Genomic DNA, 24,132 nt, shown 5'->3' with positions numbered 1-24,132 from the left:
TTTACAATTCAAACATGGAATTCAAACCAAATTCAAGAAACAAGAAAAGGATGTTTGAAACTTGCAGGAAGTGGAGAATCAGTGGCCTTGATTATTCCGAGCCGTCGTTTAAAATCAACAGGGTTAAGAGCAGCAGCAACAACCTTAATCAACACTTGATCTTCCTTAATATCTGGAACTGAAACATTAGACTCAAACTTCAAAACATCAACATTTCCATAATCAGTATAACTCCAAGCTTTCATTTCAGAAGGAATAGAAGTACTTGATGCAGTTGGAGAACTAGCAGATACACTAAGTGGCAAAACAGTGGAAAATTGGCTCATTTGAATAAAATTTTCAGCTTTTTTACAACCCTTTGCTCTAATAATTGAAGAAAATGGAGAGTGAAGAGAAGAGAAAGAAGAAGGTGGGTGAAGTGGTATGAGTTGAAGTGTAGTACTGGAAGATTATATAAGGGTGAATTCTTACTTTTTGTCGTCGTCACAAACCGTTGGTGGGCTCCCAGGAGAAATTCCTAATGTATGCTAAAGTTTAGGCTATGATGTTATCTTAAAAAGGCAACTTAGGCTGTGAAGATTTGTATAATGAGTTATGTAATACCTTGTACTTGATCTTATCTCATACCATCACCATTAACTTTTAAATAAAAATGTATATTTTTTGTCGTCCTCACAAACCTTCGGTGGGGCCTCCTAGGAGAAATTCCTAATATATCCTAAAACTTATCTTTGTGATGTTATCTTAAAAAGACAACTTAGGCTGTGAAGATTTGTACAATGAGTTATGTAATACCTTGTACTTGGTCTTATTTCATACCATCACCATTAGCTTCAAAATAAACACGTGTTTTTTTGTCGTCCTCACAAACCTTCGGTGAGGCCTCCTAGGAGAAATTCCTAATATATCCTAAAACTTAGGCTGTGATGTTATCTTAAAAAGATAACTTAGGCTGTGAAGATTTGTACAATGAGCTATGTAATACCTTGTACTTGGTCTTATCTCATACCATCACCATTAGCTTCTAAATAAACACGTGCATTTTTATCGTCCTCACAAACCTTTGGTGGGCCCTCCTAGGAGAAATTCCTAATATATCTCAAAGCTTAGGCTATTATGTTATCTTAAAAATACAACTTAGGCTGTGAAGATTTGTACAATGAGCAATGTAAACGGTACCTTGTACTTGGTCTTATCCCATATCATCACCATTAGCTTCTACATAAACACGTATATTTTTTGTCGTCCTCACAAACCTTTGGTGGGGCCTCCTAGGAGAAGTTCCTAATATATCCCAAAGCTTAGGCTGTGATGTTATCTTAAACAGACAACAGGCTGTGAAGATTTATATGATGAGCTATGTAAATGGTACCTTGTACCTGGTCTTATCCCATATCATCACCATTAGCTTCTACATAAACACGTATATTTTTTGTCGTCCTCACAAACCTTTGGTAGGGCCTCCTAGGAGAAATTTCTAATATATCTCAAAGCTTAGGTTGTGATGTTATCTTAAAAAGACAACTTAGGCTTTGAAGATTTGTACAATAAATTATGTAAATGGTACCTTGTACTTGGTCTTATCTCATACCATCACCATTAGATTCTAAATAAACACGTGTATTTTTATCGTCCTCACAAACATTTAGTGGAGCCTCCTAGGAGAAATTCCTAATATATCCCAAAGCTTAGGCTGTGATGTTATCTTAAAAAGACAACTTAGGCTGTGAAGATTTGTATAATGAGCTATGTAATACCTTGTACTTGGTCTTATCTTATACCATCACCATTATCTTCTAAATAAACACATATATTTTTTGTCGTCCTTACAAACCATTGGTGGGGCCTCCTAGGAGAAATTTCTAATATATCCCAAAGCTTAGGCTTTGATGTTATCTTAAAAAGACAACTTAGGCTGTGAAGATTTGTACAATGAGGTATGTAAATGGTACCTTGTACTTGATCTTACCTCATATCATCACAATTCGCTTCTAAATAAACTCGTGTATTTTTTTTCGTCCTCACAAACCTTTGGTGGGGCCTCCTAGGAGAAATTCCTAATATAACCCAAAGCTTAGGCTGTGAAGATTTGTACAATGAGGTATGTAAATGGTACCTTGTACTTGATCTTACCTCATATCATCACCATTCGCTTCTAAATAAACACGTATATTTTTTGTCGTCCTCACAAATCTTTGGTGGGGCCTCCTAGGAGAAATTTCTAATATATCCTAAAGCTTAGGCCGTGATGTTATCTTAAAAAGACAACTTAGCCTGTGAAGATTTGTACAATGAGCTATGTAAATGGTACCTTGCAGTTGGTCTTACCTCATACCATCACCATTAGCTTTTAAATAAATACGTGTATTTACTAAGAAAATCACTATTGTGTATTTCTTCCTCTGTCCTTTACATAAAAAACAACAGTTGTCCCCTTATCTATTTTTTTTTTTGTTTTCCACTCGGAATTCGGTATCCGTATTGAAGCCCTAGTAAATTCAGATTCGCGCCGCGTAAGGCTCATTCAGGAGAAGCGCTCCCTAACAAGGATTTTTCCATACCCAAGGCTCGAACCCGAAACCTCTGATTAAGAGAGAAGTAGCCCCTTCCACTGCACCACATCTTTTGGTAGTTCTCTGTTTCATTTCACTACAAAATTGTCAAATATTTTTAAAAGCTAGTCACTCCAATAAGTACAACACCTAGACAACACGTAAAAACTTTTAACTGCAACATTGAATATCCAAATGAAGATACGAGGGGTTGCTCAGATGATAAGCACCCTCCACATCCAAATCGAAGGTTGTGGGTTCAAGTCATCAACGGAGCAAATGGAGGGAGCTCCAGGACTGGTGGGGGAGGGGTTAAAAGAAAAAGAATATCCAATTGAAGACCTAATTTCATCTCTATCTCTTCATCCCTGATATGTGTCCTTCTAAACGGAAACAATATTGCTATCATGGGGTTTTAAACCTGTTGATGCTAGCTTGCCAATTTTTCTACTATCACTAGGAAAATTATTTTTCTCATTTTTAAGGAATTTATTTTTTTACAAAACAAAACATGAAAAAATTGAAATATTTTTCTGAAATGTTTTCCTCCATACCGAACACACTAGAAGTGTGCAAAATCCGGTTTAACCGATGAACTGAATTGAGAAAAATGTTATTGATTTATCCGTATCGGACTATTAGGTTAACGATTTTTATATGGTTTTGTAAATATTTTTATTGGACTACCAGTTGGTTTCCGGTTTTGAGGTTTTAGTTAATGGTTAAACTGATAATTCAATAAGATTATATTAAAATTACCTTTTTATCTCTAATTATTAGTGACTTTAGCTTTTCCTAAATTCTTAATTTTATTCCAGGACCCTATTTCCGCAAGCGACACTTTAGTTCTCTCAAACTCGATCAGAAAGAAAACAAGTTTGTTTTAGCAATAAAGTTTTTGAATTTGCTTCTGTTTGTAATTTGTGTAGACTTTTATGCATGAAAGCAATGTATATGAACAAATGAAAACAAGAGAAAGAAAAAAGAAAAAAAAAGCATTTTCTTATCGGTTAAACCGAAAACTGAACCATTAAGGACCTAAATTGATTAAAACCGATAACGAATAACTTATTGGTTTGGTTATTGGTTAAGCGTATCTATATTGTAAACCAACCGATAAATTCCCCTAGAACACACCCTTTATTTGTTTTAAGCCTCCAAAGTTTTGCTTCTTTAGTGAACATCAATCTTGTATTTCTTTGTATTTGCCAATTCTCATTCCAAAGTTCCTTCCTCATAAATAATTTACTTTTTATGAATTATTCAATTATGTGACTGAAAATCTCTAATAATTATAAAGACTTACCAATAAGATAATGATAAACGTGTCAATAGATTAAATTATTATGCAATTGAAAAAATGTAACATAAGTTATATTTAAAATTAAATTTAATACTTTTGTAGCATGAGTTTGGGTCCGGACTTAGCACGGGCCTCATGCAACTAGTGTGTGGTATGGAAGATGAATGTTTGTTGTTGGCTTCAATTTTCAGCCATCCATTTGTTAGTACACGATTAATTAGCACGGGCCCAACAATTCACATTTATCGTTGTTCGTTTGTCTTCTACTTATCCGTTATTACTGCTTACAGTCAGTAAAGGTGGAAATCTTAATTTTCTAAAATGACAACTATTTCGGACCATCTATATTTACTGAGGATGACAACTAAAATGGACCGAATGACTATGTGTTTTTTCTCTACAACAATAAAAAGTAAGCACAGGAGCATAATATGTTTGTATATTATTCACTTTTAAGAATAGTATGATAATATTAGAAAATACTTTGATAAACAAAAGTGAGAAATTATTTTTCAAAAAATCCTGAACTTATATCAGTAACTTTAAATTATCTCAATTCATTTTCCTTAAAATGCATCAATTCTGTGTATTGCGAAAATCACCTGAAAATACTATAGCGACTACGCTACGTATTATTATCGTTTTCCACTATTATTTGATTTGATTTTAATTTTATTGCATTTAACTTTTGACGTGTATCATTGTGTTTGTACTTAACTTTTACAAATAAAAAGTGTACTTAACTTTTACAAATAAAAAGAAGGTTATCCCATTTTCATCTCTGATATGTCTTAAACTCGTTATTTCTTTATGTATTCTAATTAAAAATTTGTATTAAGAAAAATAATTATCGGTCTCTAAATATTATTCTTTTAATTTTATGTATGATTGTTATTATGATATAGAATATGTAATACTGGATTCTACAAGCTTCTTTAACTACTTATCATTTTTTTTTTTTTGCGCGGATTGTCCTTCTTTTGGGGTGGTCTTTAATTTTTTCCCCTCAAATTCTTTGGTCTTTAATTTTTGCCCTACGCTTAAAAAGGTGGCCGAAAATACCCCGAGGTTCTCCGGCAAATAGTTATGTCTTAAGGCAAAGTCTGCTGCATAAGACGAAACTTTTTGTAAAGCCTTACCTTGCTAATTTTTTATATTTTTATGACTAAGCGTAATCGTGCAAATTGCCCACAGCTTATTGAGTTGGTAGATTACTAAAAATCCATATTTCAAAATATTTGTTACTCACTTTGTCCACTTTTACCTTGTCCTCTATACTAAAAAAATAGATGTTCACTTTTATTTGTTCAATTTGAATTAAGAAATAATTTATCATTTGATACTTGTCCTATCCTTATATTATTAAGTGCTAAAAATTATTTTCAATTCATTTTTCAATAATTGAGATGACTCATAATAATTAGGGCCAGTAAAATTACTTTATTTATTACTTTTTGAGAAGTGTGTCAAGTCAAGCATGAACAAGTAAACATGGACGGAGGGAGTATTTTACATCATTAAAATGAAATTAATCAATTTTGTCTCGTTTTACCTTAACATTAGAGCAATCAATATTGATTAACACATAAAAGTTATAAATTTGAAGAGTTCAAACAAGTGATTATTGATCGACATTATGATTGTTCAAATATCAATAATATTAATATTAGCTAAGTCTTGTTCTTATATAGAGTGCATATTTTTTTAAAAGACAAATAAGGATAAATAAATAAAAAGTATTCTTTTATTTATAATTTTTTAAGGAATATGCAAAAGATAAGTAGTATGAGACAGAGGAATTACCCATGTAAAAGAAATGAAACACTAACAGTTTCCAAATGTGTACTCAACATATATTTTTTTATTTAAAAGCAGATACAATATTTAGATTTTAAATAGATTTTATCACTACATTTAAAAAGTAATCGATGAGTTATGATTTATGAAGAACACAAAGCCAACCAGTTCTTTCTATTATTTGCATTTGACGCTCAAGAAATAGAGGAGTGGGAGTGAGAAATTTTATTTATTAGTTGGAATTTACCGGAAGAGCAGAAAAAGCAATGCCATAAGTTGGTACAAATCCAATCATAAAAAAGGACAGCTGCTACACCGTACACGTCTACTATGGGAAATTTAAAAAGTTATCGCAATTGACAATCCGTGCTTCTATAATAGTAGAAAAGAAAAGCTAGTGACTTGAAATATCATGTAGTGTGGTGTACAGAAGATGAATGTTTGTTGTTGGCTGCAATTTTCAGCCATCCATTTGTTAGTAAGTTTGTGACTTGAAATATCATGTCCTCACAATTTTCCCTGTGTTTGATGGGTGCTTTAAGGAATTAATAGCCACAAACTAACCCGAGCATTGGGAGACGCAACATGTTGGGCCTTATTGGATTTTTTTTTTTTTTGAATATTTAGTCCCTTAGGGACTAGTGATTATGGGCGGAAAAAATTTTGACAGATAGGTTTTACATTTTTTTTTAACGGCATAATATATAAATAAGCCTTTAAATTTAGTCTCAACTGAAAAGTATGCTTTTAATTTCCCACAAGTCAAAGAAAGACTGCTCAACTCAGTATAAAGTTAAACAATAAACACAAATATTGACGTGGAGGCGACGTGGTACATACATTTTGAAGTGCCACACGTTGCCACGTGAGCATTCGTGTTTACTTGCTTAATTTTATATGTTGGTCTTTCCTACTTACGCACACCTAAATCGTTGCGACTGCAACCAAGCTGGCGCCTATTTATATATTCTGCCCTTTTTAACACCTTTATTGTTGCACTAGCATTCGTACTCACACGGTTTAAAGAATACTATTTCAAATTGCAATCAGTCAAATGAAATTTACCTCCACCCTCAATAACCAAACCTATTTGAAAATAAAGATAACTAATTACATAATTATCTAATAAGTAACTTTTATATTCCATATTATTCTAAATTACATTTTTCACTATTTAATATTATATTAATATGTTAAGCAATCATTAATTATTTAAATAATATATATTCTAAACTAACCAAATTATATGAATGTCGTCACATTCAACAGAAAAAAAAAAAAAGGAAAAAGAAAAGCTAATCATAAATATATCTTTAAGTGGAAATCAAAATTCTTTTATATTTATAAGGAAAATCTTAGTAACGCATGCATTTACAACACATTCAAGTACTAAACTTTATCCAAAAATACACGCATAGATTAAGAATCAAAACAAACAAAAGAAGAAAATATATCAGTGTTGATGCCTATAAGCTCACCGTATTAATGAAGTTAATAGGAAGTTCTTTGCTTGGCCACCGAAATTTTAAAGAGAAGAAAACCTATAGAAGTCGATCATTATTAATTTCTCTAAGCAGTCACTGTACCGGGAAAGCAAATCAAAATATTAATATCATTATACTTATTCGATAGAAATATGGGTAAGTATTACTTGCACAATCACACACATATATATATATATATATATAGACTAAAAATATATTCTCATAATATTAGATATAATAGAACACAATATACAGAAATTTCATACACTAAACTTAGAAATAGATAGAGGTATGATATTCTCATGATGCTACTGATATTGAACAGAAAATTGTATTAACGAAGATAACTTATAGAGCATATATAGAAGAGTTCTTCTATTTAAACAAAAATCAAATTTAACAGGAACAAAACTAATTGAAATAACATGCATAAAGAGAATTAAATTACCTCTAAAAAAACGGATACATCGTACATGCTTTAATAGCTGATGAAATCTATCCTTAAGCGACATAATGAGACAACATAACCACAAGATATCTTTAAAAATATTTCATTCCAATGAGCCGTTTTTTCATGAAAGGGACTAACATTTTGTTTATGAATAAAGCAAGAAACACTTATCACATAACTCAATTTTCATTGAGATCAGCACGAAATAATTCCTTGAGCGAAAATTCATGTAAAAAAAGGAAATTAAATCACCTCTACCAAGTTGATTTGTGGATGTGACAATGGCTAATTGGTATAATCTGGAACTTCAAGAATATATAGGCAGAACATTATTGGAGTTTTCTTCTCCAATTCAAAAGTTTAACCATACAGTTAAAAATTGGAGGCTTATTGGAGTTTTCACCAATTGAAAAGCTTGATTAGTTTTTATTTTGGAATGGTTCTTAGTTACAATCTTTTTATTTAAATGTGTATCTTTGATTGCTAACTGATTATTCAATTTCAAGTCATATTCTCAATCAATCCGCCATGTTTCCTTTATTTACTCAATATGAATGAAATTATGTATATATATATATTTTTTTACCATATAATACTCTATTTCTTATGTTTCTCCAATCAATATTAATCAAACTAAGTGAGTGCATATTAGCTTTAAATAATAGTATCAATTAATAATTTTTTTTAATATCATATAGATGATCTCATATTACCATATTGCGTAGTAATGTAGTATAGTTATACTTGATTCACTTCCAAGAATTTATGAGTACTATGGTTCTAAAAGGTTGAATAGTTACTGCTGCAAATTCTGCTTTTTTAGTCACTTCTCTCTCCCTCTCTCCCCCTTTCTCTCAATGGTAAGTTTACAACCCCCACCCCACCTACCCTCTTTTCTGGCAGCTAACCCCCCCCCCCCCAGGTACGCAACCCTCTCCCCCTTCCAACATCGAAGGGTATAGGGCATTTTTCCGGCCAAATCTCCTTCTTTTCTCTCCTCCTCTCTTCTCTTCTCTTCTCTTTTCTTTTCTCTGCTTTTTGCCTCTTGTTGTCACGACCCAAATCACGGATCATGCGGGCACCCACACTAACCTCCCCTGGTGGGCGAACCCTTCCCCTAACTACCTCAATTCGATACAAGATGCAGAATAACAATATGTAAACACACTCCAACAGTTTAAATATTGAAACTAATGCGGAAGAAATACCTTTATTATAAGAAATTCCCAAAACCCTGGCCTAAGACTCGTACAAGAGCTTCAAGAAGTTTACAATTTGAAGTAAATAACGGACTAAACCGGATACGACTTCGTTTAAGGATAAGGAACAACAAGAATTCAAGAAGAGACTCTGGGTTACAAGATCCTAAATAGCTCACCCAAACGCCTCCGACGAATGCCTCGAAACGGTCGCGAGACTCCAAACATCACCTGAAAAACAACTCTACACTCCACAAGAAGTGTAGCAAGAGTAGTATGAGCACAACACAAGGCTTGTAGGTATCATAGGCCGACAATGATTAGTTCACGCATATAAACAAGAAGCAACTAACAAGTAAGCAGATAAGTAATCAAACACGTACATAACTCGGCAATATGGAAGTCTTGCAGTAACGATAGTCATAAGGGATTTCAATATCTCAGGTTATAAGCCTAGGTGGAAATCTATAAACCTCGAATCCATCAAGCCTCTAAAATAAACACCTTACAAACAACAACAACTCAGTAATTCACCAATCAAGAATCAATCAGAGAATGTGCCATGCAATGGCATGAATAGCAATTCAAATGGAGTGCAGTGCAATGCAATGTCGTGTTATGCAAATGATGTGCAATGCAGTAGTCACCGCTCACGTTCCACTCTTGTACACACATGCTATGGCAATGCCTCATAGTCATGACCCATGGGGGACCCGCGAAGTCCATGTACCACTCGTGCTCTCCGACAAAAACCTCGGAGGCTATAAATCACACTCAATCTCCGAGAGACCCCGAGTCTCTCTCGTCACTCTCAATCTCCTAAGAAAGACCTCGAGTCTCTCAATCACTCACCTCACCATCGTGACAACATAAGAGTAATATGGAAGCATGTCATGCATGATATCGGCCTCAACTATGTCACCAATACGCAATCAACAAGTACCAGTCATATTATTGTCCATGGTTCAATCATCAATATTACCCTACCCTTTCATGAGATGAATGAGCTAGTATGTATATAACTAAGTGATAATCACATCAAATAACACATAGAATATGGGATGCATGCCTCACATGAAATCAACCTCAATAATCACTGCAATCATAGGTTTCACAGATTCATACAATGAAATGCAATTCAACATTCAATTTCTCAGTAATAACCTTTCTCTCCCATATGACAAGTGAGATAATAAGAGAGAGAGAGAGAGAGAGAGAGAGAGAGAGAGTACATGAAATCACAACCATGGTGACAAGCCCACATAACAATATCGCAATAATGACGACAAGCCCATATAACAGTATCACAATAATGGCGACAAGCCTACATAACAGCTGACAATACCAACCTAGATGAAATTCACCTCCACACAAGCCTGAATACCTATCATGCTTTCCCCGTCAATCACTACTATCTACATACGTTTCGCTAACCGGAGTCTAGACAGAAAGTAAGCCGTAACCTACCTCAATGCCGAGCGGTGCCACGAACGATCAAACCAATGCCTTTGCTTTGCGTAGAGCCTCTGAACGATTGAAATCTATCAAATATACGATTTACGTTAGCATACGAATCTAAGGACACCCATATTGCTATACTTGTATTCCAAATCCAAAAACGCACCCCGAAAAGTGACCTCAAGCCCACAAGGGCAAAACTGAAATTTTCTTTAAAAATAATTTTACCCATAATCTAAGGGTGCTATATTCAGAAAATTAGTCAATTCCATCCACGAATGGACTCTCAAATCATAAATTCCCATTTCTTAAGGCCAGGGCTCAAAACTTTCAATTACCCCAAAATCTCTTTTAGGATTAAAATCTAGCTTCCCATATCTCAAATATCATGAATTTGAAGGTGTACATATGACCCAATATACCTAAAGTTTAACCATGTATCTTTAGTTGCTCTATAAAGGTACAACCATCTAGCAATTTAATGTCGTATTCTTACACAAGAAAACTCCTAACCAACAGGAAACAATATACTTTATTCACGAGATACTACATATGCCTTATTCGAAATGCTTGATATTGTCTCTGTCTCGTGGTTCAACAAATTTTCGTTCCTCAAACATAAAGTATAACAGAGGTTTTATTTTCATTAACTAAGAAAAGAAAACATGTAACACCCAAAAATACATAAGAACGATTAACCATTTACAATAACCCCCTTTCTATCCTTGTTGCCTCATGACTATCTCATGATTACTTCAATCATTAGGTTCCCTAATTATTATCCTCATCATTGAATCATTATACCCTAATCATATCTAACTTCACAACTCAAATCCTAATAACCAATTAACAGTGCTATGGATTAAGAAAGAAAATATTACCTGAAGCTATAATAAATATTACCTGAAGCTATAATTTGATGGAAAACGCACTGCCTATTCTTCTCACGATGAGCAGCCTCTTTTTTTTCGTGAAAATGATTAAATCCCAAAAGCCAATAATTCTTTCACCCTAATATATCTCATATTCTAATATGTGGGCTAGGAATAAATGGGCCTAGCCCACCTCTCTTATAAATTATCCAAAGTACTTAGTCAACTAACATGTAATAGTGTAAATTAGGCTCACTAGCCACTTAATTAATTCCCCAACTCATACCTTATATAAGTGCAAATAAAATTCCTATTAATGAACTATTCACACACATTAAATAAACATATTTCAAAAAGTACCCGCCAATTAAATCACCGTGCCATCAATCCCCGCAAGTCAAGAATACAATTTAAAGCTACGGAAAGGGTATTTTAGCGAAAAAGAGCCTAAAAGTGCAAAACGACCAAACAGGTCGTTACTCTTGTCTTCTCGTTTCTGCACCTGGAAACCCCCGCTAGTAAGGTTCCGGCCAAGTCAACGGGTTCTAGCGGTGAACAGTATTTGACTAGAGCGGTGAACAGTAAGTCAATGTATAGGAATGGGGTAGGTAACTCTGGTGGATCACATTAATTCTTGTGTCTTTTAACCTTGTTAAATCTTGCCTGCTACACATTCTTGACTCTTGACGTTACATTCTTGCCTTTATTCCTTTAGCTTATTCCTTTATTCCTTTAACTTATAGTGCTAGCTGTCTTGTCATAGTAACTTGACTTGCACATAGTCTCTTGATAACTGTGCTTTAGTATTGATTCTTGTTTGTTTTAGATAAATCTTTAATTTGCTTTTTATTTCCTTAGTGGCTTTAGTGAGCGGATGATAGACTAGGGTCATGTTCTCACGGGGATGAGTACTAGGGTGAGAGGGTAAGTGGGGTCGGGAGCGTCTAGATTGAGAGTGGTCCCGGGAACATCGGGACTTTGGAAGTCAACAGAGCTAGTTAAGATTCTTAAGAGAGGAGGATTAATATAGCTTGCGTCCCGAGACCAAACGGGTAGGATCTAAAGCTTGGGATGTGGATGGGTATAAGTTATGGTTCTCGGGTAAGTCAATGTATAGGAATGGGGTAGGCCATTTTAGTAGATAGTGAGCTAAGGGACCGGAGCCGTAGAGGGTTGAGGTCATGACCGAATGATGGGCCAGTTAAGTTAGTTGTGGAAAGGTTTACACCTTGAACATTATTAGTGCCTTACACGCGAGTGCTTGAACGATGAGAAGAGAAGAGGCGCGGGGAGGATTTGGGACGCAAGCGAAGGTATACCGCTCACCGAAAAGTTATTCATAGTGAGATTTCAACGGATACACGTTCAACCTCGGGGGGTTATGATGATGACGGAGGTTTTGGCTTCAAGAGTCGGGGAATGGAGGAAGTCTCACTTTTGGATTTCGCTAAAGCTTTTGGATCGTGGTAGCTAACTCAAGTTTCCCAAGAGGGAGAAGCACTTGCAACCTTTCGTAGTTCCAACGGCCGCGACGCGTATAGACTTTTTTTGCTCCTTAGAAAAGAGGATAAAGGTCTTTGTAAAGGCCGTGTCATTCCAGCCGAGAACCTTACGACCCAATATAAGCCTTTGATAATGGATTTGGGGATTATGAGGAAGAAGAAGAAGAGGGTCGTGGATGACCGGCCAAGGATTTGGTGGGGGAGTCTGACTTTGTCGAGTGCCCAAGAGATGGGGGAGAAGTTGATGGCTATGAGGGCTTGGGAGAGTAGGGGGACGCGAGCAAGATGGATAGGACGTTGTGCATTGCGTGGAAGCCAACTAGAGATGTTCGGGAGTCCAGAGGTCGCGGGATGGTGGGCGACCCAGAGGACTGGTGGGTGGAATGGAGAAGTCCAGGGGAAAGTGGAAGCAAAGAAGGTGGCGTACGCGAGGTTGATAGTACAAAGAAAGATGATGAGTAGAAGCGGACGAATAAGGGAAAGGTATAAGATTGCGAAAAGGAAGCGGTTAAGGTTTCGGCGAAGAAACGGTACTTTTCGAACGTCTATATGTAGAATTAGAGGACAAAGACGGGGATAAGAAGTTGTTCAGGCTAGCCAAAGTGAGGGAGAGAAAGGCACGGGATCTGAATCGAGTAAAGTGCGTCAAGGACGAGGATGGAAAAGTATTGGTGGAGGAAGCCCTCATTAGACGAAGATGGCAGTCATATTTCCATAAACTCTTGAACAGATAAGGCGAGACATTGTGTTGGGAGATTTGGAGTACTCGAAGAGGCGTCGCGGTTTGGGTATTGTAGGAGTATAAAGGTGGAGGAGGTTAAGGGTGTTGTTCGCGCAGATCTGCCCCGGGGAAAAACTACCGGTCCGACGAGATCCCCAGGCGATTTGGAAGAGTGCGGACGGAGGCAGGTCGGAGTGGTTAGCTGGATTGTTTAATGTTATTTTTAAGCGGTGAAGATTCTCGAGGAACGGAGGTGGAGTATGATGGTTCCTTTGTATAAAAACAAGTGGGTGATATTCAAAGCCCGCAACATGATAGAGGGATCAAGATGCCAAGCCACACAGCGAAAATGAAAGTGTGGGAAAGGGTGGTGGAGATGAGGGGCGAGAAGAGGCGTGTCCATTTAGAGAACCATTTCGGATTCATGTTGGGAGCTCGACTACGAAGCCATCCATCTCGCGAGGAGACCGGTGAGCAAGATAAAGAGAGGAAGAGGACACCGCGTGGTTTTCATCGACCTAGAAAAACTTACGACAAAATGCAGAGAAGGTTTTATGGAGATACTGAGGCCGAGACGTACCCGTAGCGTACAGGTGGCAGATCAAGGACATGTACGAGGAGCCAAGACCGTGGCAAGGACGAGTGGGAGTGAGACTCGAACACTTCAGTGGAGATGGGGTTGCACCGGGGATCGGCTTTCTGGCACCATTTTTATTTGCCTTAGTGATAGATTGTCCGACGCGGCGAATTCAAGGCGAGGTGTCATGGTGTATGTTATTTACGATGACATAGTCTTGATTGACAGACACGCAATGTGAGTGAACGCTTAAGGAGGTTTGGAGACAAATTCGGAATCTAAAGGGTTCAAGTTGAATACAGACCAAGACAGTACGCTGGAGTGCAAGTTCGGTGACGTGACATGAGCTCGGCGGAAGCGAGGCTAGTACGTGCCATCCCAAAGAAAGAAAGTTTCAAATATCTTCGGGTCTATTATACAAGAAAATGGGGATATTGATGATGATGTCTCACATCGTATTGGGTGCAAGGTGGATGAAATGGAGGCTTGCTTCGAGTGCCGCGTGATAAGAACGTGCCACCAAAACTTAAAGGTGTTCTGGTGCAGTGGTGTAGACCCCACTTTGTTTCATGGAAGGCCAGCGCCGCAGCTCTCACGTACAAAAAAATGAAAGTTGCGAAATGAAAATGTTCGATGGCACGGACGTGCGCACAACGAGATAGTGATTAGGAAACGAAGATACCGCATGCGGGAGTAGCATCATGAGGATAAGATAAGCAAGCGAGGTCGAGATTAAGTACGTGAGGACGAGAGGCACAGTACGCCCCTGCGAGGTGAGAGGTTAGCTATGCCACGATTTCAAAAGAGGTGTGGCGCAAAAGTACGGGGAGAGGCGCTAAGACAGACATGGCGCAGTTCGGGGCCATCGAGACATAACCTTAGGATAAAGGTGTTTTCGAGGACCTCAAATTAGGGTAGAAGGCTAGTAGGTAGTCGCTGTTTCGGGATCTATAGTCTCGTTGTCTTTTATTTCTTGCTACTATATGTTGTTTCTTGTACTTCGATTATCTTATTTATCCGTATAGCATCGCTTCCCTTTTTTTTGTAATCGCTCTATTTTGACTTATTCACGTTCTTTAGTTTCATTTGCATTTTGCTGAGCTTTTGTGCTTATCTAACCTTTCTCGTCGTGTTTTCTCTCGAGTCGGTCTTTTCGGAAAACTCTCCCTATCTTCCGAGAAAAGTGTGTAAGGTCTACATACACTTTACCCTCCCCAGACCCCACATTATGGGATTTCACCGGGTATGTTGTTGTTGTTGTTGTTGTTGTTGATGGTTCTAAAAGGTTACAATATGTTTGAATATTTACCTTTAGAAAAAGGAAAGACTTGATAACACAATATTTGGCTTGAAATTGACAAAGAATTCCTTTTAAGTTTTTATATCACATATTCACGTTTCAACCTTAACTGAAATTCAAAAAATTAGTCACACCTAATGTAGTATGTTTTTATTGCATTAAAAAGATCTAGAAAGTCAAAGTAGTATATTTATAGTAAATAATAATAATAATAATAATAATAATAATTATTATTATTATTATTATTATTACTACTACTATTATGTGTTGATAATATTCAAAAATTCCTTATATGATAATATTTGAACCGTTCAATCAAAAACCGCATTTTAACTTTCAGTTATGATTTAAAGTAAATGTGATGTTTTGATTAACACGTAACTCTTTTAAAAAAATTTAAAAGTCCAAATTACGATATTGATAAGGATAAGGATGAGATATATTTTTCAATTCAATTTTTTTTTTATATACAATTCAATTGCCTATAAATTCCAAAAGATTCTTATTCCAAATATTTAATAGGGTTTTTTATTTTGCTAGAACTATTAACTGGTTACTTATTATTTATTAAAATTTACCAATCAATATTATTAACTACAATTAACTTTTAAATGATATGTTTTTATAAACACTCTTTTATAATGTTAATGTTAATGCACGATACTTAAAAACTCTTTTCATTGCCACATTTCCATTCAACTATAATTTAATCATCTAAAATTGAGGGAAGTCAAAAGATAATAAATGACAAAATACAGTTATTTAAGAAAGTTTCTTTTATTAATCACAATTTCACTCTCCATATTAAACCTCCCGATGAAATAGGAATTGCTTATTTTTCAAAGCTTTGGGAATCTATTTACTAAATAGGACTTTGTTTGTTTCTCCAATCAAATTAGGTAAATACATATTAGCTTTAAATAATGTTATTTAATTTCTTTTTAAAATTAATGCAAATAGAATTTGTTGTCAAGTAGCTTGTTCATATTACGCCACTTGACTTAATATTAAGCTAGACTACTCTCCGTTTATATATATATATATATATATATATATATAGATTAGTAGATTATTAAATTAGACAATATTTTGAACTACAATTAATAACTTCTTTTATAATTAATGCAAATAGAATTTGTTGTCAAGTGGCTTGTTCATATTACGCCACTTAGCTTAATATTAAGTTAGACTACTCTCCTTTTATATATGTATATATATAGATATAGATTATTATATTAACAACTCTATTACTATGTGTTGATAATAACGTATGAGTATATTAGGTGAGTTAATTATTATTTTCATTATTATTATTAACAACTAGGGGTGTTCATAGACCGGGTTGGTTTGGGTTTTTTAAAGACCAAATCAAACCAATTGCATCGGGTTTTCTCGATTTTTTCGGGTTGCTCAGGTTTTTCAGTTTTTTCGGTAAAGTCTTCATACAAAAAATATAACTTGTACTTCAAATATTTCTTTAGTCCTAGTAAGATACGACTATCTAATTAAGATATTTATTAAAAAAATAACACAAAACGTGAGATGATTGATGACACTAAACTAAAATATTCAACGAAAAAAATTAATGAAATTGCATAAATAAAATGATGATAATCTAAAGTACTAAGTCATGCTACAATAAATACGGCTAATTTATAAGGCAACTAGAAAATGATCATAATCTAAAATTACTAAGTCATGCTAAAATAAGTACGACTAATACGTATTAATTACATGACTAGATATTAAAGAAAGAATAAAATTAAGTTATGTAGTTTCACTTTTAAACTATCTTTTTGGTCAAAGGTTGAATCGATCATCAGAAGAAGAATTAGGCAAAAAATTATGATACATTCTGGGAAAATCAAACTTCCATCGAAGAGAAGCAAATAATATAAAACTAAAGAATAGATATCAAAATTATGATCATTCCACTGTTAGATATGAATTTCTTTTGTTAGCATTAGTATTGATTTTGTTTTTGTTGAGTTTTATTTGAGTTACTAATATCATTGGGCTATAAAACTTATTGGACCATTCAAAATTCTAATTCCAAGCTTGAAATAATATGTTAAAAGACAAAAAACTATGAAAAAGTTAGAGAAACATTTATAAATTACATTATAAATAAATATTTTTATGAATAAAATATGTTTGAAATTTTATAAATGTAATGTCGGGTTGGTTTGATTTGGTTTGACTTTTGTTAGTTAAAACCAAACCAAACCAAACTAATAGTGTTCGAGTTTTTCTTAGCCAAACCACTAGTCGGATTTTTTTCTCGGTTTGGTTCGGATTATCGGTTTGGTGCCGTTTGTCGGTTTGCTTTGTACACCCCTATTAACAACCACTACTACTATGTGTTGATAATATCGTATGAGTATATTACGTGAGTTCATTATTATTATTATTATTATTATTATTATTATTATTATTATTATTATTATTATTATTATTAGATTATTAAATTATGTAATATTTTGAACTACAATTAATAACTTCTTTTATAATTAATGCAAATAGAATTTGTTGCCAAGTGGCTTGTTCATATCACGCCACTTGGCTTAATATTAAGATAGACTACTCTCCTTTATATATATACTAGAGTACGTACCCGCGCGATGCGTGGTGAGTATTAACTATTTAATTTTATGCTTAATCTTTTTATATATTCTTAAGTCATGTTCTTCTATAATTCTACATTAAAGTTTTTTACGTTTGTATTCCTTGTTTATCGTGATAGGTATTATCTTATTTATTTGATATAATAAAATTTTGTCATATCTCATTTATATATTTACAATCAATAAATTTTTGAAATAGTAAATCAAATTATTAATATACTAAATTTAACGTCACCAATGATGTGACACTTAAATAAATTTTATACTAAAAGTTTATCTATATATTAAGTAATTGCGTTTTAGTATTAGGTGCAATAAACAATATATCCATTCTCTTTGTTTCATTGTTTATTTTATCATTAATTTCTTGTAAGAGTTGCTTTGCTTTATTTGTTAAATGGGTGAAAATCATTTACCCTCTCTAAATTTTCTTTAAAAATCAAACTACCCCTCAACTATGACCAATATACATTCTTCATCCCCTTATTCTATGCAATGTCTATTTTATCCTTGATTTTCGAATTCTCCATCTATGTAATATCTTTTTATGTTATACATAATTTTATTCTTAATCTTGCTATTTATATATTTTAATTTAAGTTAACATTATAAGTAGAACAATCCTTTTATGAACTTGTTCAATTTCATGTGGCTTTTTCTTGCACCACTTATCACACACATACTATCATCACTGTGTTTATAACATATATCTTAATTTCATTATATAATATTTTCTATTTGGTTTTGTCTATTAAATTTTTAGTTTTGTGATCTTAGTCGCAATTTAACTTTTTCTTTATTCATTTTCTGAAAAGATATTTTTAATCTCAAATTCAATATTGTTATCTCGTAATTCTAATTTATAATTTTTCTATGTCAAATTTGAATTCAAAATTAACTTTGTCTAAATATTACCGCGTGGATTTTTCTTTAGTGCGTCACTTTAATTAATTTTCAAATCCTATTATAGTTAATGGTGTATGAGTGCCTTCTCAATGTTCAACCATTTATCAATATCTATTTATACCAGTCTTGAAGTTATTGATGTATAATAGAAAATTCATATCCGTCAATAAACGGTTTCACAACAACAAATACGAAAATATTCGGGCAAAATAACAAAGTGGACATACTTCTTGTAGTATTGGGAATTAGAAATTTAGATGCTATATATTTTTTGTATCATACTATAGTAAAGAATTGAGAATGTGATTTGTTTATTTTTCAATTTTTCTCTTATATAGAGAGATGGGGGGAAGTGGAAGTGAAAGAGGAAAGGGGTAATGCATAACAGTAGTATTGTTTACCTATTCAGAGAACAATATTAATGTCTGTATTGATTAAAATTCTCTCCCTAAGAAATACAAAGGAATGGTATAAAATAGACGTAATTAAGACTATTTTTGAGGACTAAAAAGGTCTATCTGTTTTAGCTTCGTTTACTAAATAAATTTGCTTTGTAATTGCCATTTGGCTTGTCCCATGTTAAGGGTTATTTTTGCGTTATCCCATGGCTTATTCGAGGGATTATTATACAGAAACAATAAATGAAATTGGTTATGATATAAAACTCACATTCAAGGAATATTATCACTTCAAAACAAATGTACAATACTCAAATCCAAATCGTAATTGATATGGCATATGACATATAAAAGAATCAACTTGAAACATATTTTTAATAATTAAGGGTATAGTAATTTTTCTTTTGTGAATTTAGAAAATTTATTATGTATAAACCATTGTGCTATTGACCGCTCATCGTCGAAATTAAAGTTACTGATTGATACAAACAAATATAGCTTTTTTTCAACAAACAAAAGCATATTGTAAAGTAGAAAGGGAAAAAGACATGCTCACATCCAATGTATTTGTTCCCTTGTCCATCAAATGATTCAAATTATGTGTCAACACATGCCTATTGTACGTTTGCCTGCACAGAAGAAATTTAATTTCTCCACTGAACCTCATTTTGATTTTCAAATATTGGAGACTGAGCAAAAACAGAAAAAATCAGGCAAATGTCATGAAAATTTGATATAGCAGATAAGATAAAAAAAATATCAATCGGGACAAATTTCTCGAGCAATTTTTATGGATCAGATGTTGCAACATCTTGATTGGCTAGAATGCAAGAACCAAAGTTTAATTGGTCTATTCATATCAAATGTCTATGGCAAAATTTATAAACTAAACGGTAGCATCACAGGTTCTAATAATTTTCTCAATTTTGCTTTAACACTTATAAAGATATAAATATAATTAGATGTTGCTCATCAACAAAGAAATTCTCTACCTCTCAGTATATTACCTTCTCAATGTATGAATGAAACATGTCTTCAATTTCTTGTACTGTACACCTCCATGCCCTTCAATTCTATCAACAAATCAATTGCACTAAGCAAAATATATAATGAAACATGTAATAAACAAAAACATCAACAATACGGGAATGAAGAGACAATAAAGATAACCTCTTTCGTTAAACCAAATAAATCTACAAATGTCAAATTGATAACTGCAATGACAACCCAAGATGTGTTAGTTGTTTGTGCCAATAGCAAAATCAAAATCCCAAATTCTTAGTATTGAGTAAGCCATATAAATTAGGGGTGTACGTACATGGACCATGTTGGTTCGGATTTTTTAAACGCCAAACCAAACCAATTGCATTCGAGGTTTTAAATTTATACACCAAACCAAACTAATAAAATTCGGATTTTTCAACCTCGGGTTTTCTCGGGTTATTCGGTTTTTTTTTTCCGGAATAGTCTTGATACAAAACATATAACTTTTACTTCAAATATTTCTTTAGTTCTAGTAAGATACAACTATATAATTAAGGTGTTTCTTAAGAAAATAACACAAAATGTGAGAAGAGTGATGGCATTGTATTAAAATATTCAACAAAAGCTAATAAATTCGATCAAAATAAATATTGCTAATTAACAAGCCATAAAGAAAATGACTATAATCTAAAAATACTAAGTCATGCTAAAATAAGTAGGGCTGATAAGTATTAATTACATGACAAAGAAATAAAACTTAAGTTATGTTTTTTCACTCTCTAAATAAATTATGCAAAACTGAAGAATAGATATCCAACATTATTGTCATTCTTAGTGGTAAATTGAATTTCTTTTGTTAGCATTAGTGTTGAGTTAGTTTTGATTTGGACTTTATTTGAGTTAACTTTATTTGAGTTTACTAACATCCAGGATATAAAACTTATCGACATTCAAAGTTCAAGCTCGTTCGAATAATATGATAATAGTTAAAGAACTACGAAAAAATTTAAAATATTTATAAATTACATTACAAATAAATATTTTTATGTATAAAATATTTTAAAATTTGAATACATGTAATGTCGGGTTGGTTTGGTTCGGTTTGATTTTTTAGTTAAAACCAAAAACCAAACCAATTATGGTCGGGTTTTTTTTCCAACACCAAACCAAGTCAACCCAAACCACTAGTCGGGTTTTTCTCGGTTTGACTCGGTTTATCGGTTTGGTGCGGTTTGTCGGTTTACTTTGTACACCCCTAATATAAATACCGTCATTTATCAACCATAGAGTAAAAGCTAAAAATTAACAATCAAGCAATTGCATCAACCTCCTTAAATCAAGGATATTTTATCCACTACTAAATAAACAAGTTTCCTGCCAAAAACCCTAGACATATGGAAATTCAAATGAAATGTCATCATTAATTGATTCTTAATCGAAAAGCTTTAGAAGTCTTATAAATCCAAAAGATTCTTTTCCAAATATATGGTATTCTTTGTAAGAATTTTTTATCTTGAAATGACTCTTTGTTTCATAACTTATGAATGTTTAGCTTTAAATTAAATAAGTATTATTCGTATAAAAAGACCTATGTTTATTTTTGGTCGCAGCGTGGCAATAACTATAATTAATGAGGCAATAATTATAATTTTCAATATTTTGGTTGAAACGTTGCAATAACTATAATTAATGAGGCAATAATTATAATTTTCAATATTTTGGTTGAAACGTTGCAATAATTACAATTTCTTTATGTGACAATAATTATAATTAATGCAGAATTGATGAGATATTTGCATGCCATAATTGTATGACTGAATCTTTTTTCAAAACTTAAAATACGTTAATGTCCTACAATTACTCCTTTTAAATATGGGATCTTGTTTCAAAACTAATATCCCACTAAACTAGGTTAGCGCATATTAATTTTAACTTTCAAATTAATATATTTATAGTAATTATTATTATTATTATAGATATTATTATTATTATTATTATTATTATTTTATGTGATAAATGATAATATTTGAATTGCAAATTCTAATTTTCTTATAAGGGATAATATTATATAAATATGTTTCTCATATAACATAATTTCTTTTATGGTAATATTTGAAGTGCAAATATTCTAATGTCCATATAAAGAATAATTAATATTTTTAAATTATATGACATTATTCCTTATCTGGTAATACTTGAACTGCATTTAATAGTTTCTATTCAAAATTAATCAAATAGGATTTGTTGCTACGTGGCTTGTTCATATTATGTCATTTGGCTTAATATTAAGCTAGACTACCCTCCTTTTATTATAATATAGATATAGATTATTATTATTATTATTATTATTATTATTATTATTATTAGATTATTAAATTAGGTAATATTTTGAACTACAATTAATAACTTCTTTTATAATTAATGCAAATAGAATTTGTTGCCAAGTGGCTTGTTTATATTACGCCACTTAGCTTAATATTAAGCTAGACTACTCTCCTTTTATATATATATATAGATATAGATTATTATTATTATTATTATTATTATTATTATTATTATTATTATTATTATGATAATATTTGAATTGCAAATTCTAATTTTCTTATAAGCTATAATATTTTATAAATATTATTGTCATATAACATAATTTCTTTTATGGTAATATTTGAAGTGCAAAATATTCTAATGTCCATATAAAGCAGTTAATATTTTTAATTATATGACATTATTCCTTATCTAGTAATACTGAACGCATTTAATAGTTTTCGTTCAAAATTAATCAAATAGGATTTGTTGCTATGTATTTGTTCATATTATGCCACTTGATTATATATTAGGTAGACTTTACCTTCTTTTTTATTATAATATAGATATAGATATAGATATAGATATAGATATAGATATAGATATAGATATAGATATAGATATAGATTATTATTATTAGTAGTAGTAGTAGTAGTAGATTATTAAATTAGATAATATTTTGAACTACAATTAATAACGTCTTTTATAATTAATGCAAATAGAATTTGTTTTGATTGCTTGTTCATATTACGCCATGCTTAATACTAATATTATAAACTTATTACTATCTTTTATATATACTAGTATTCGTACTCCCGCACACGCGTTATCTTAAGGGTGTTGATTATTTTTATACTAAAATATTTCACATATGATAATTCTTTTTCATATTTTAAGATATAATTTTTATTCCTTATTTATCATTATTGCATTATATCTCTGGTGTTATTACTTTACCCAATAACTTTATATTAGCTTGTCATTTGACTTATATTATTATTTATTAATTCACTTGTAATAATAAATAGAAAGATAAATATTATTTTTCTTACTCCTGGAATTTTATTTGATTGTACACTTTTGTTCTATTTCTCAGAATTCCATTAGTATTTAACTTTGTCAATAGTAATAATATTGAGTATTGCTACTTTGTTTTATCTTTTAAATAAATTCAAAGAACAAACGTCTTTAGTCTTTTTATTTATACATTATTTTTCTAATATCATATTTTAGTTAGTTTTTTTATTTAATATAAACTTAATTTCTTTTATTCTTTTATTATAAAATCTATCAATAATTTAATAATTATTAATTTTGTATTACATGCAATAAGTTATTATGAAATTTCCTACTTCATAAATTTAATTATATTTGTAATTACATGATTTTGACATGTTTGTCTGATCAATATAATTACTTTCTAAGAATAAAATTGCCTTGCATGTCAGTTACTTTCCCCATGTCAATTTATGTGATAAATTGGATTAGATTAACTTTTACATAGTTAAAATTCAAATTTATATATCTGAAAGCTACATGAAAATATCTGTCACGACCCAATTCACGAGTCGTGGTGGCACCTACACTATCCCTTCGAGTAGGCGAACCACATTACTAATAACAAGTTAAATAAGCGGAAAATTTATTTAAGAATAAGTTATCAAGTTTTAAATACTTATTATAACAAGAAATGTCACGAC

At 32.3% G+C, this 24,132-nt stretch overlaps 2 protein-coding genes across 2 annotated transcripts in view; both read right to left on the bottom strand.

Annotated features, from left to right (window-relative positions):
• LOC132067335 (2-methylene-furan-3-one reductase) overlaps window positions 1-24,132 on the bottom strand; it is a 99,989-nt gene that overhangs the window by 6,840 nt on the left and 69,017 nt on the right. The gene's annotated exons all lie outside the window — the stretch shown is intronic.
• LOC132067336 (2-methylene-furan-3-one reductase-like) lies at window positions 18-493 on the bottom strand. Its single transcript, XM_059460533.1, has one exon. It carries the CDS (start codon window positions 324-326, stop codon window positions 33-35), a length of 294 nt encoding a protein of 97 aa, XP_059316516.1. The 5' UTR covers window positions 327-493; the 3' UTR covers window positions 18-32.

This window comes from Lycium ferocissimum, chromosome 8 (assembly GCF_029784015.1).
Source record: "Lycium ferocissimum isolate CSIRO_LF1 chromosome 8, AGI_CSIRO_Lferr_CH_V1, whole genome shotgun sequence".
Taxonomy (NCBI): domain Eukaryota; kingdom Viridiplantae; phylum Streptophyta; class Magnoliopsida; order Solanales; family Solanaceae; genus Lycium; species Lycium ferocissimum.
This window is presented reverse-complemented; position numbering and strand designations above follow the sequence as displayed.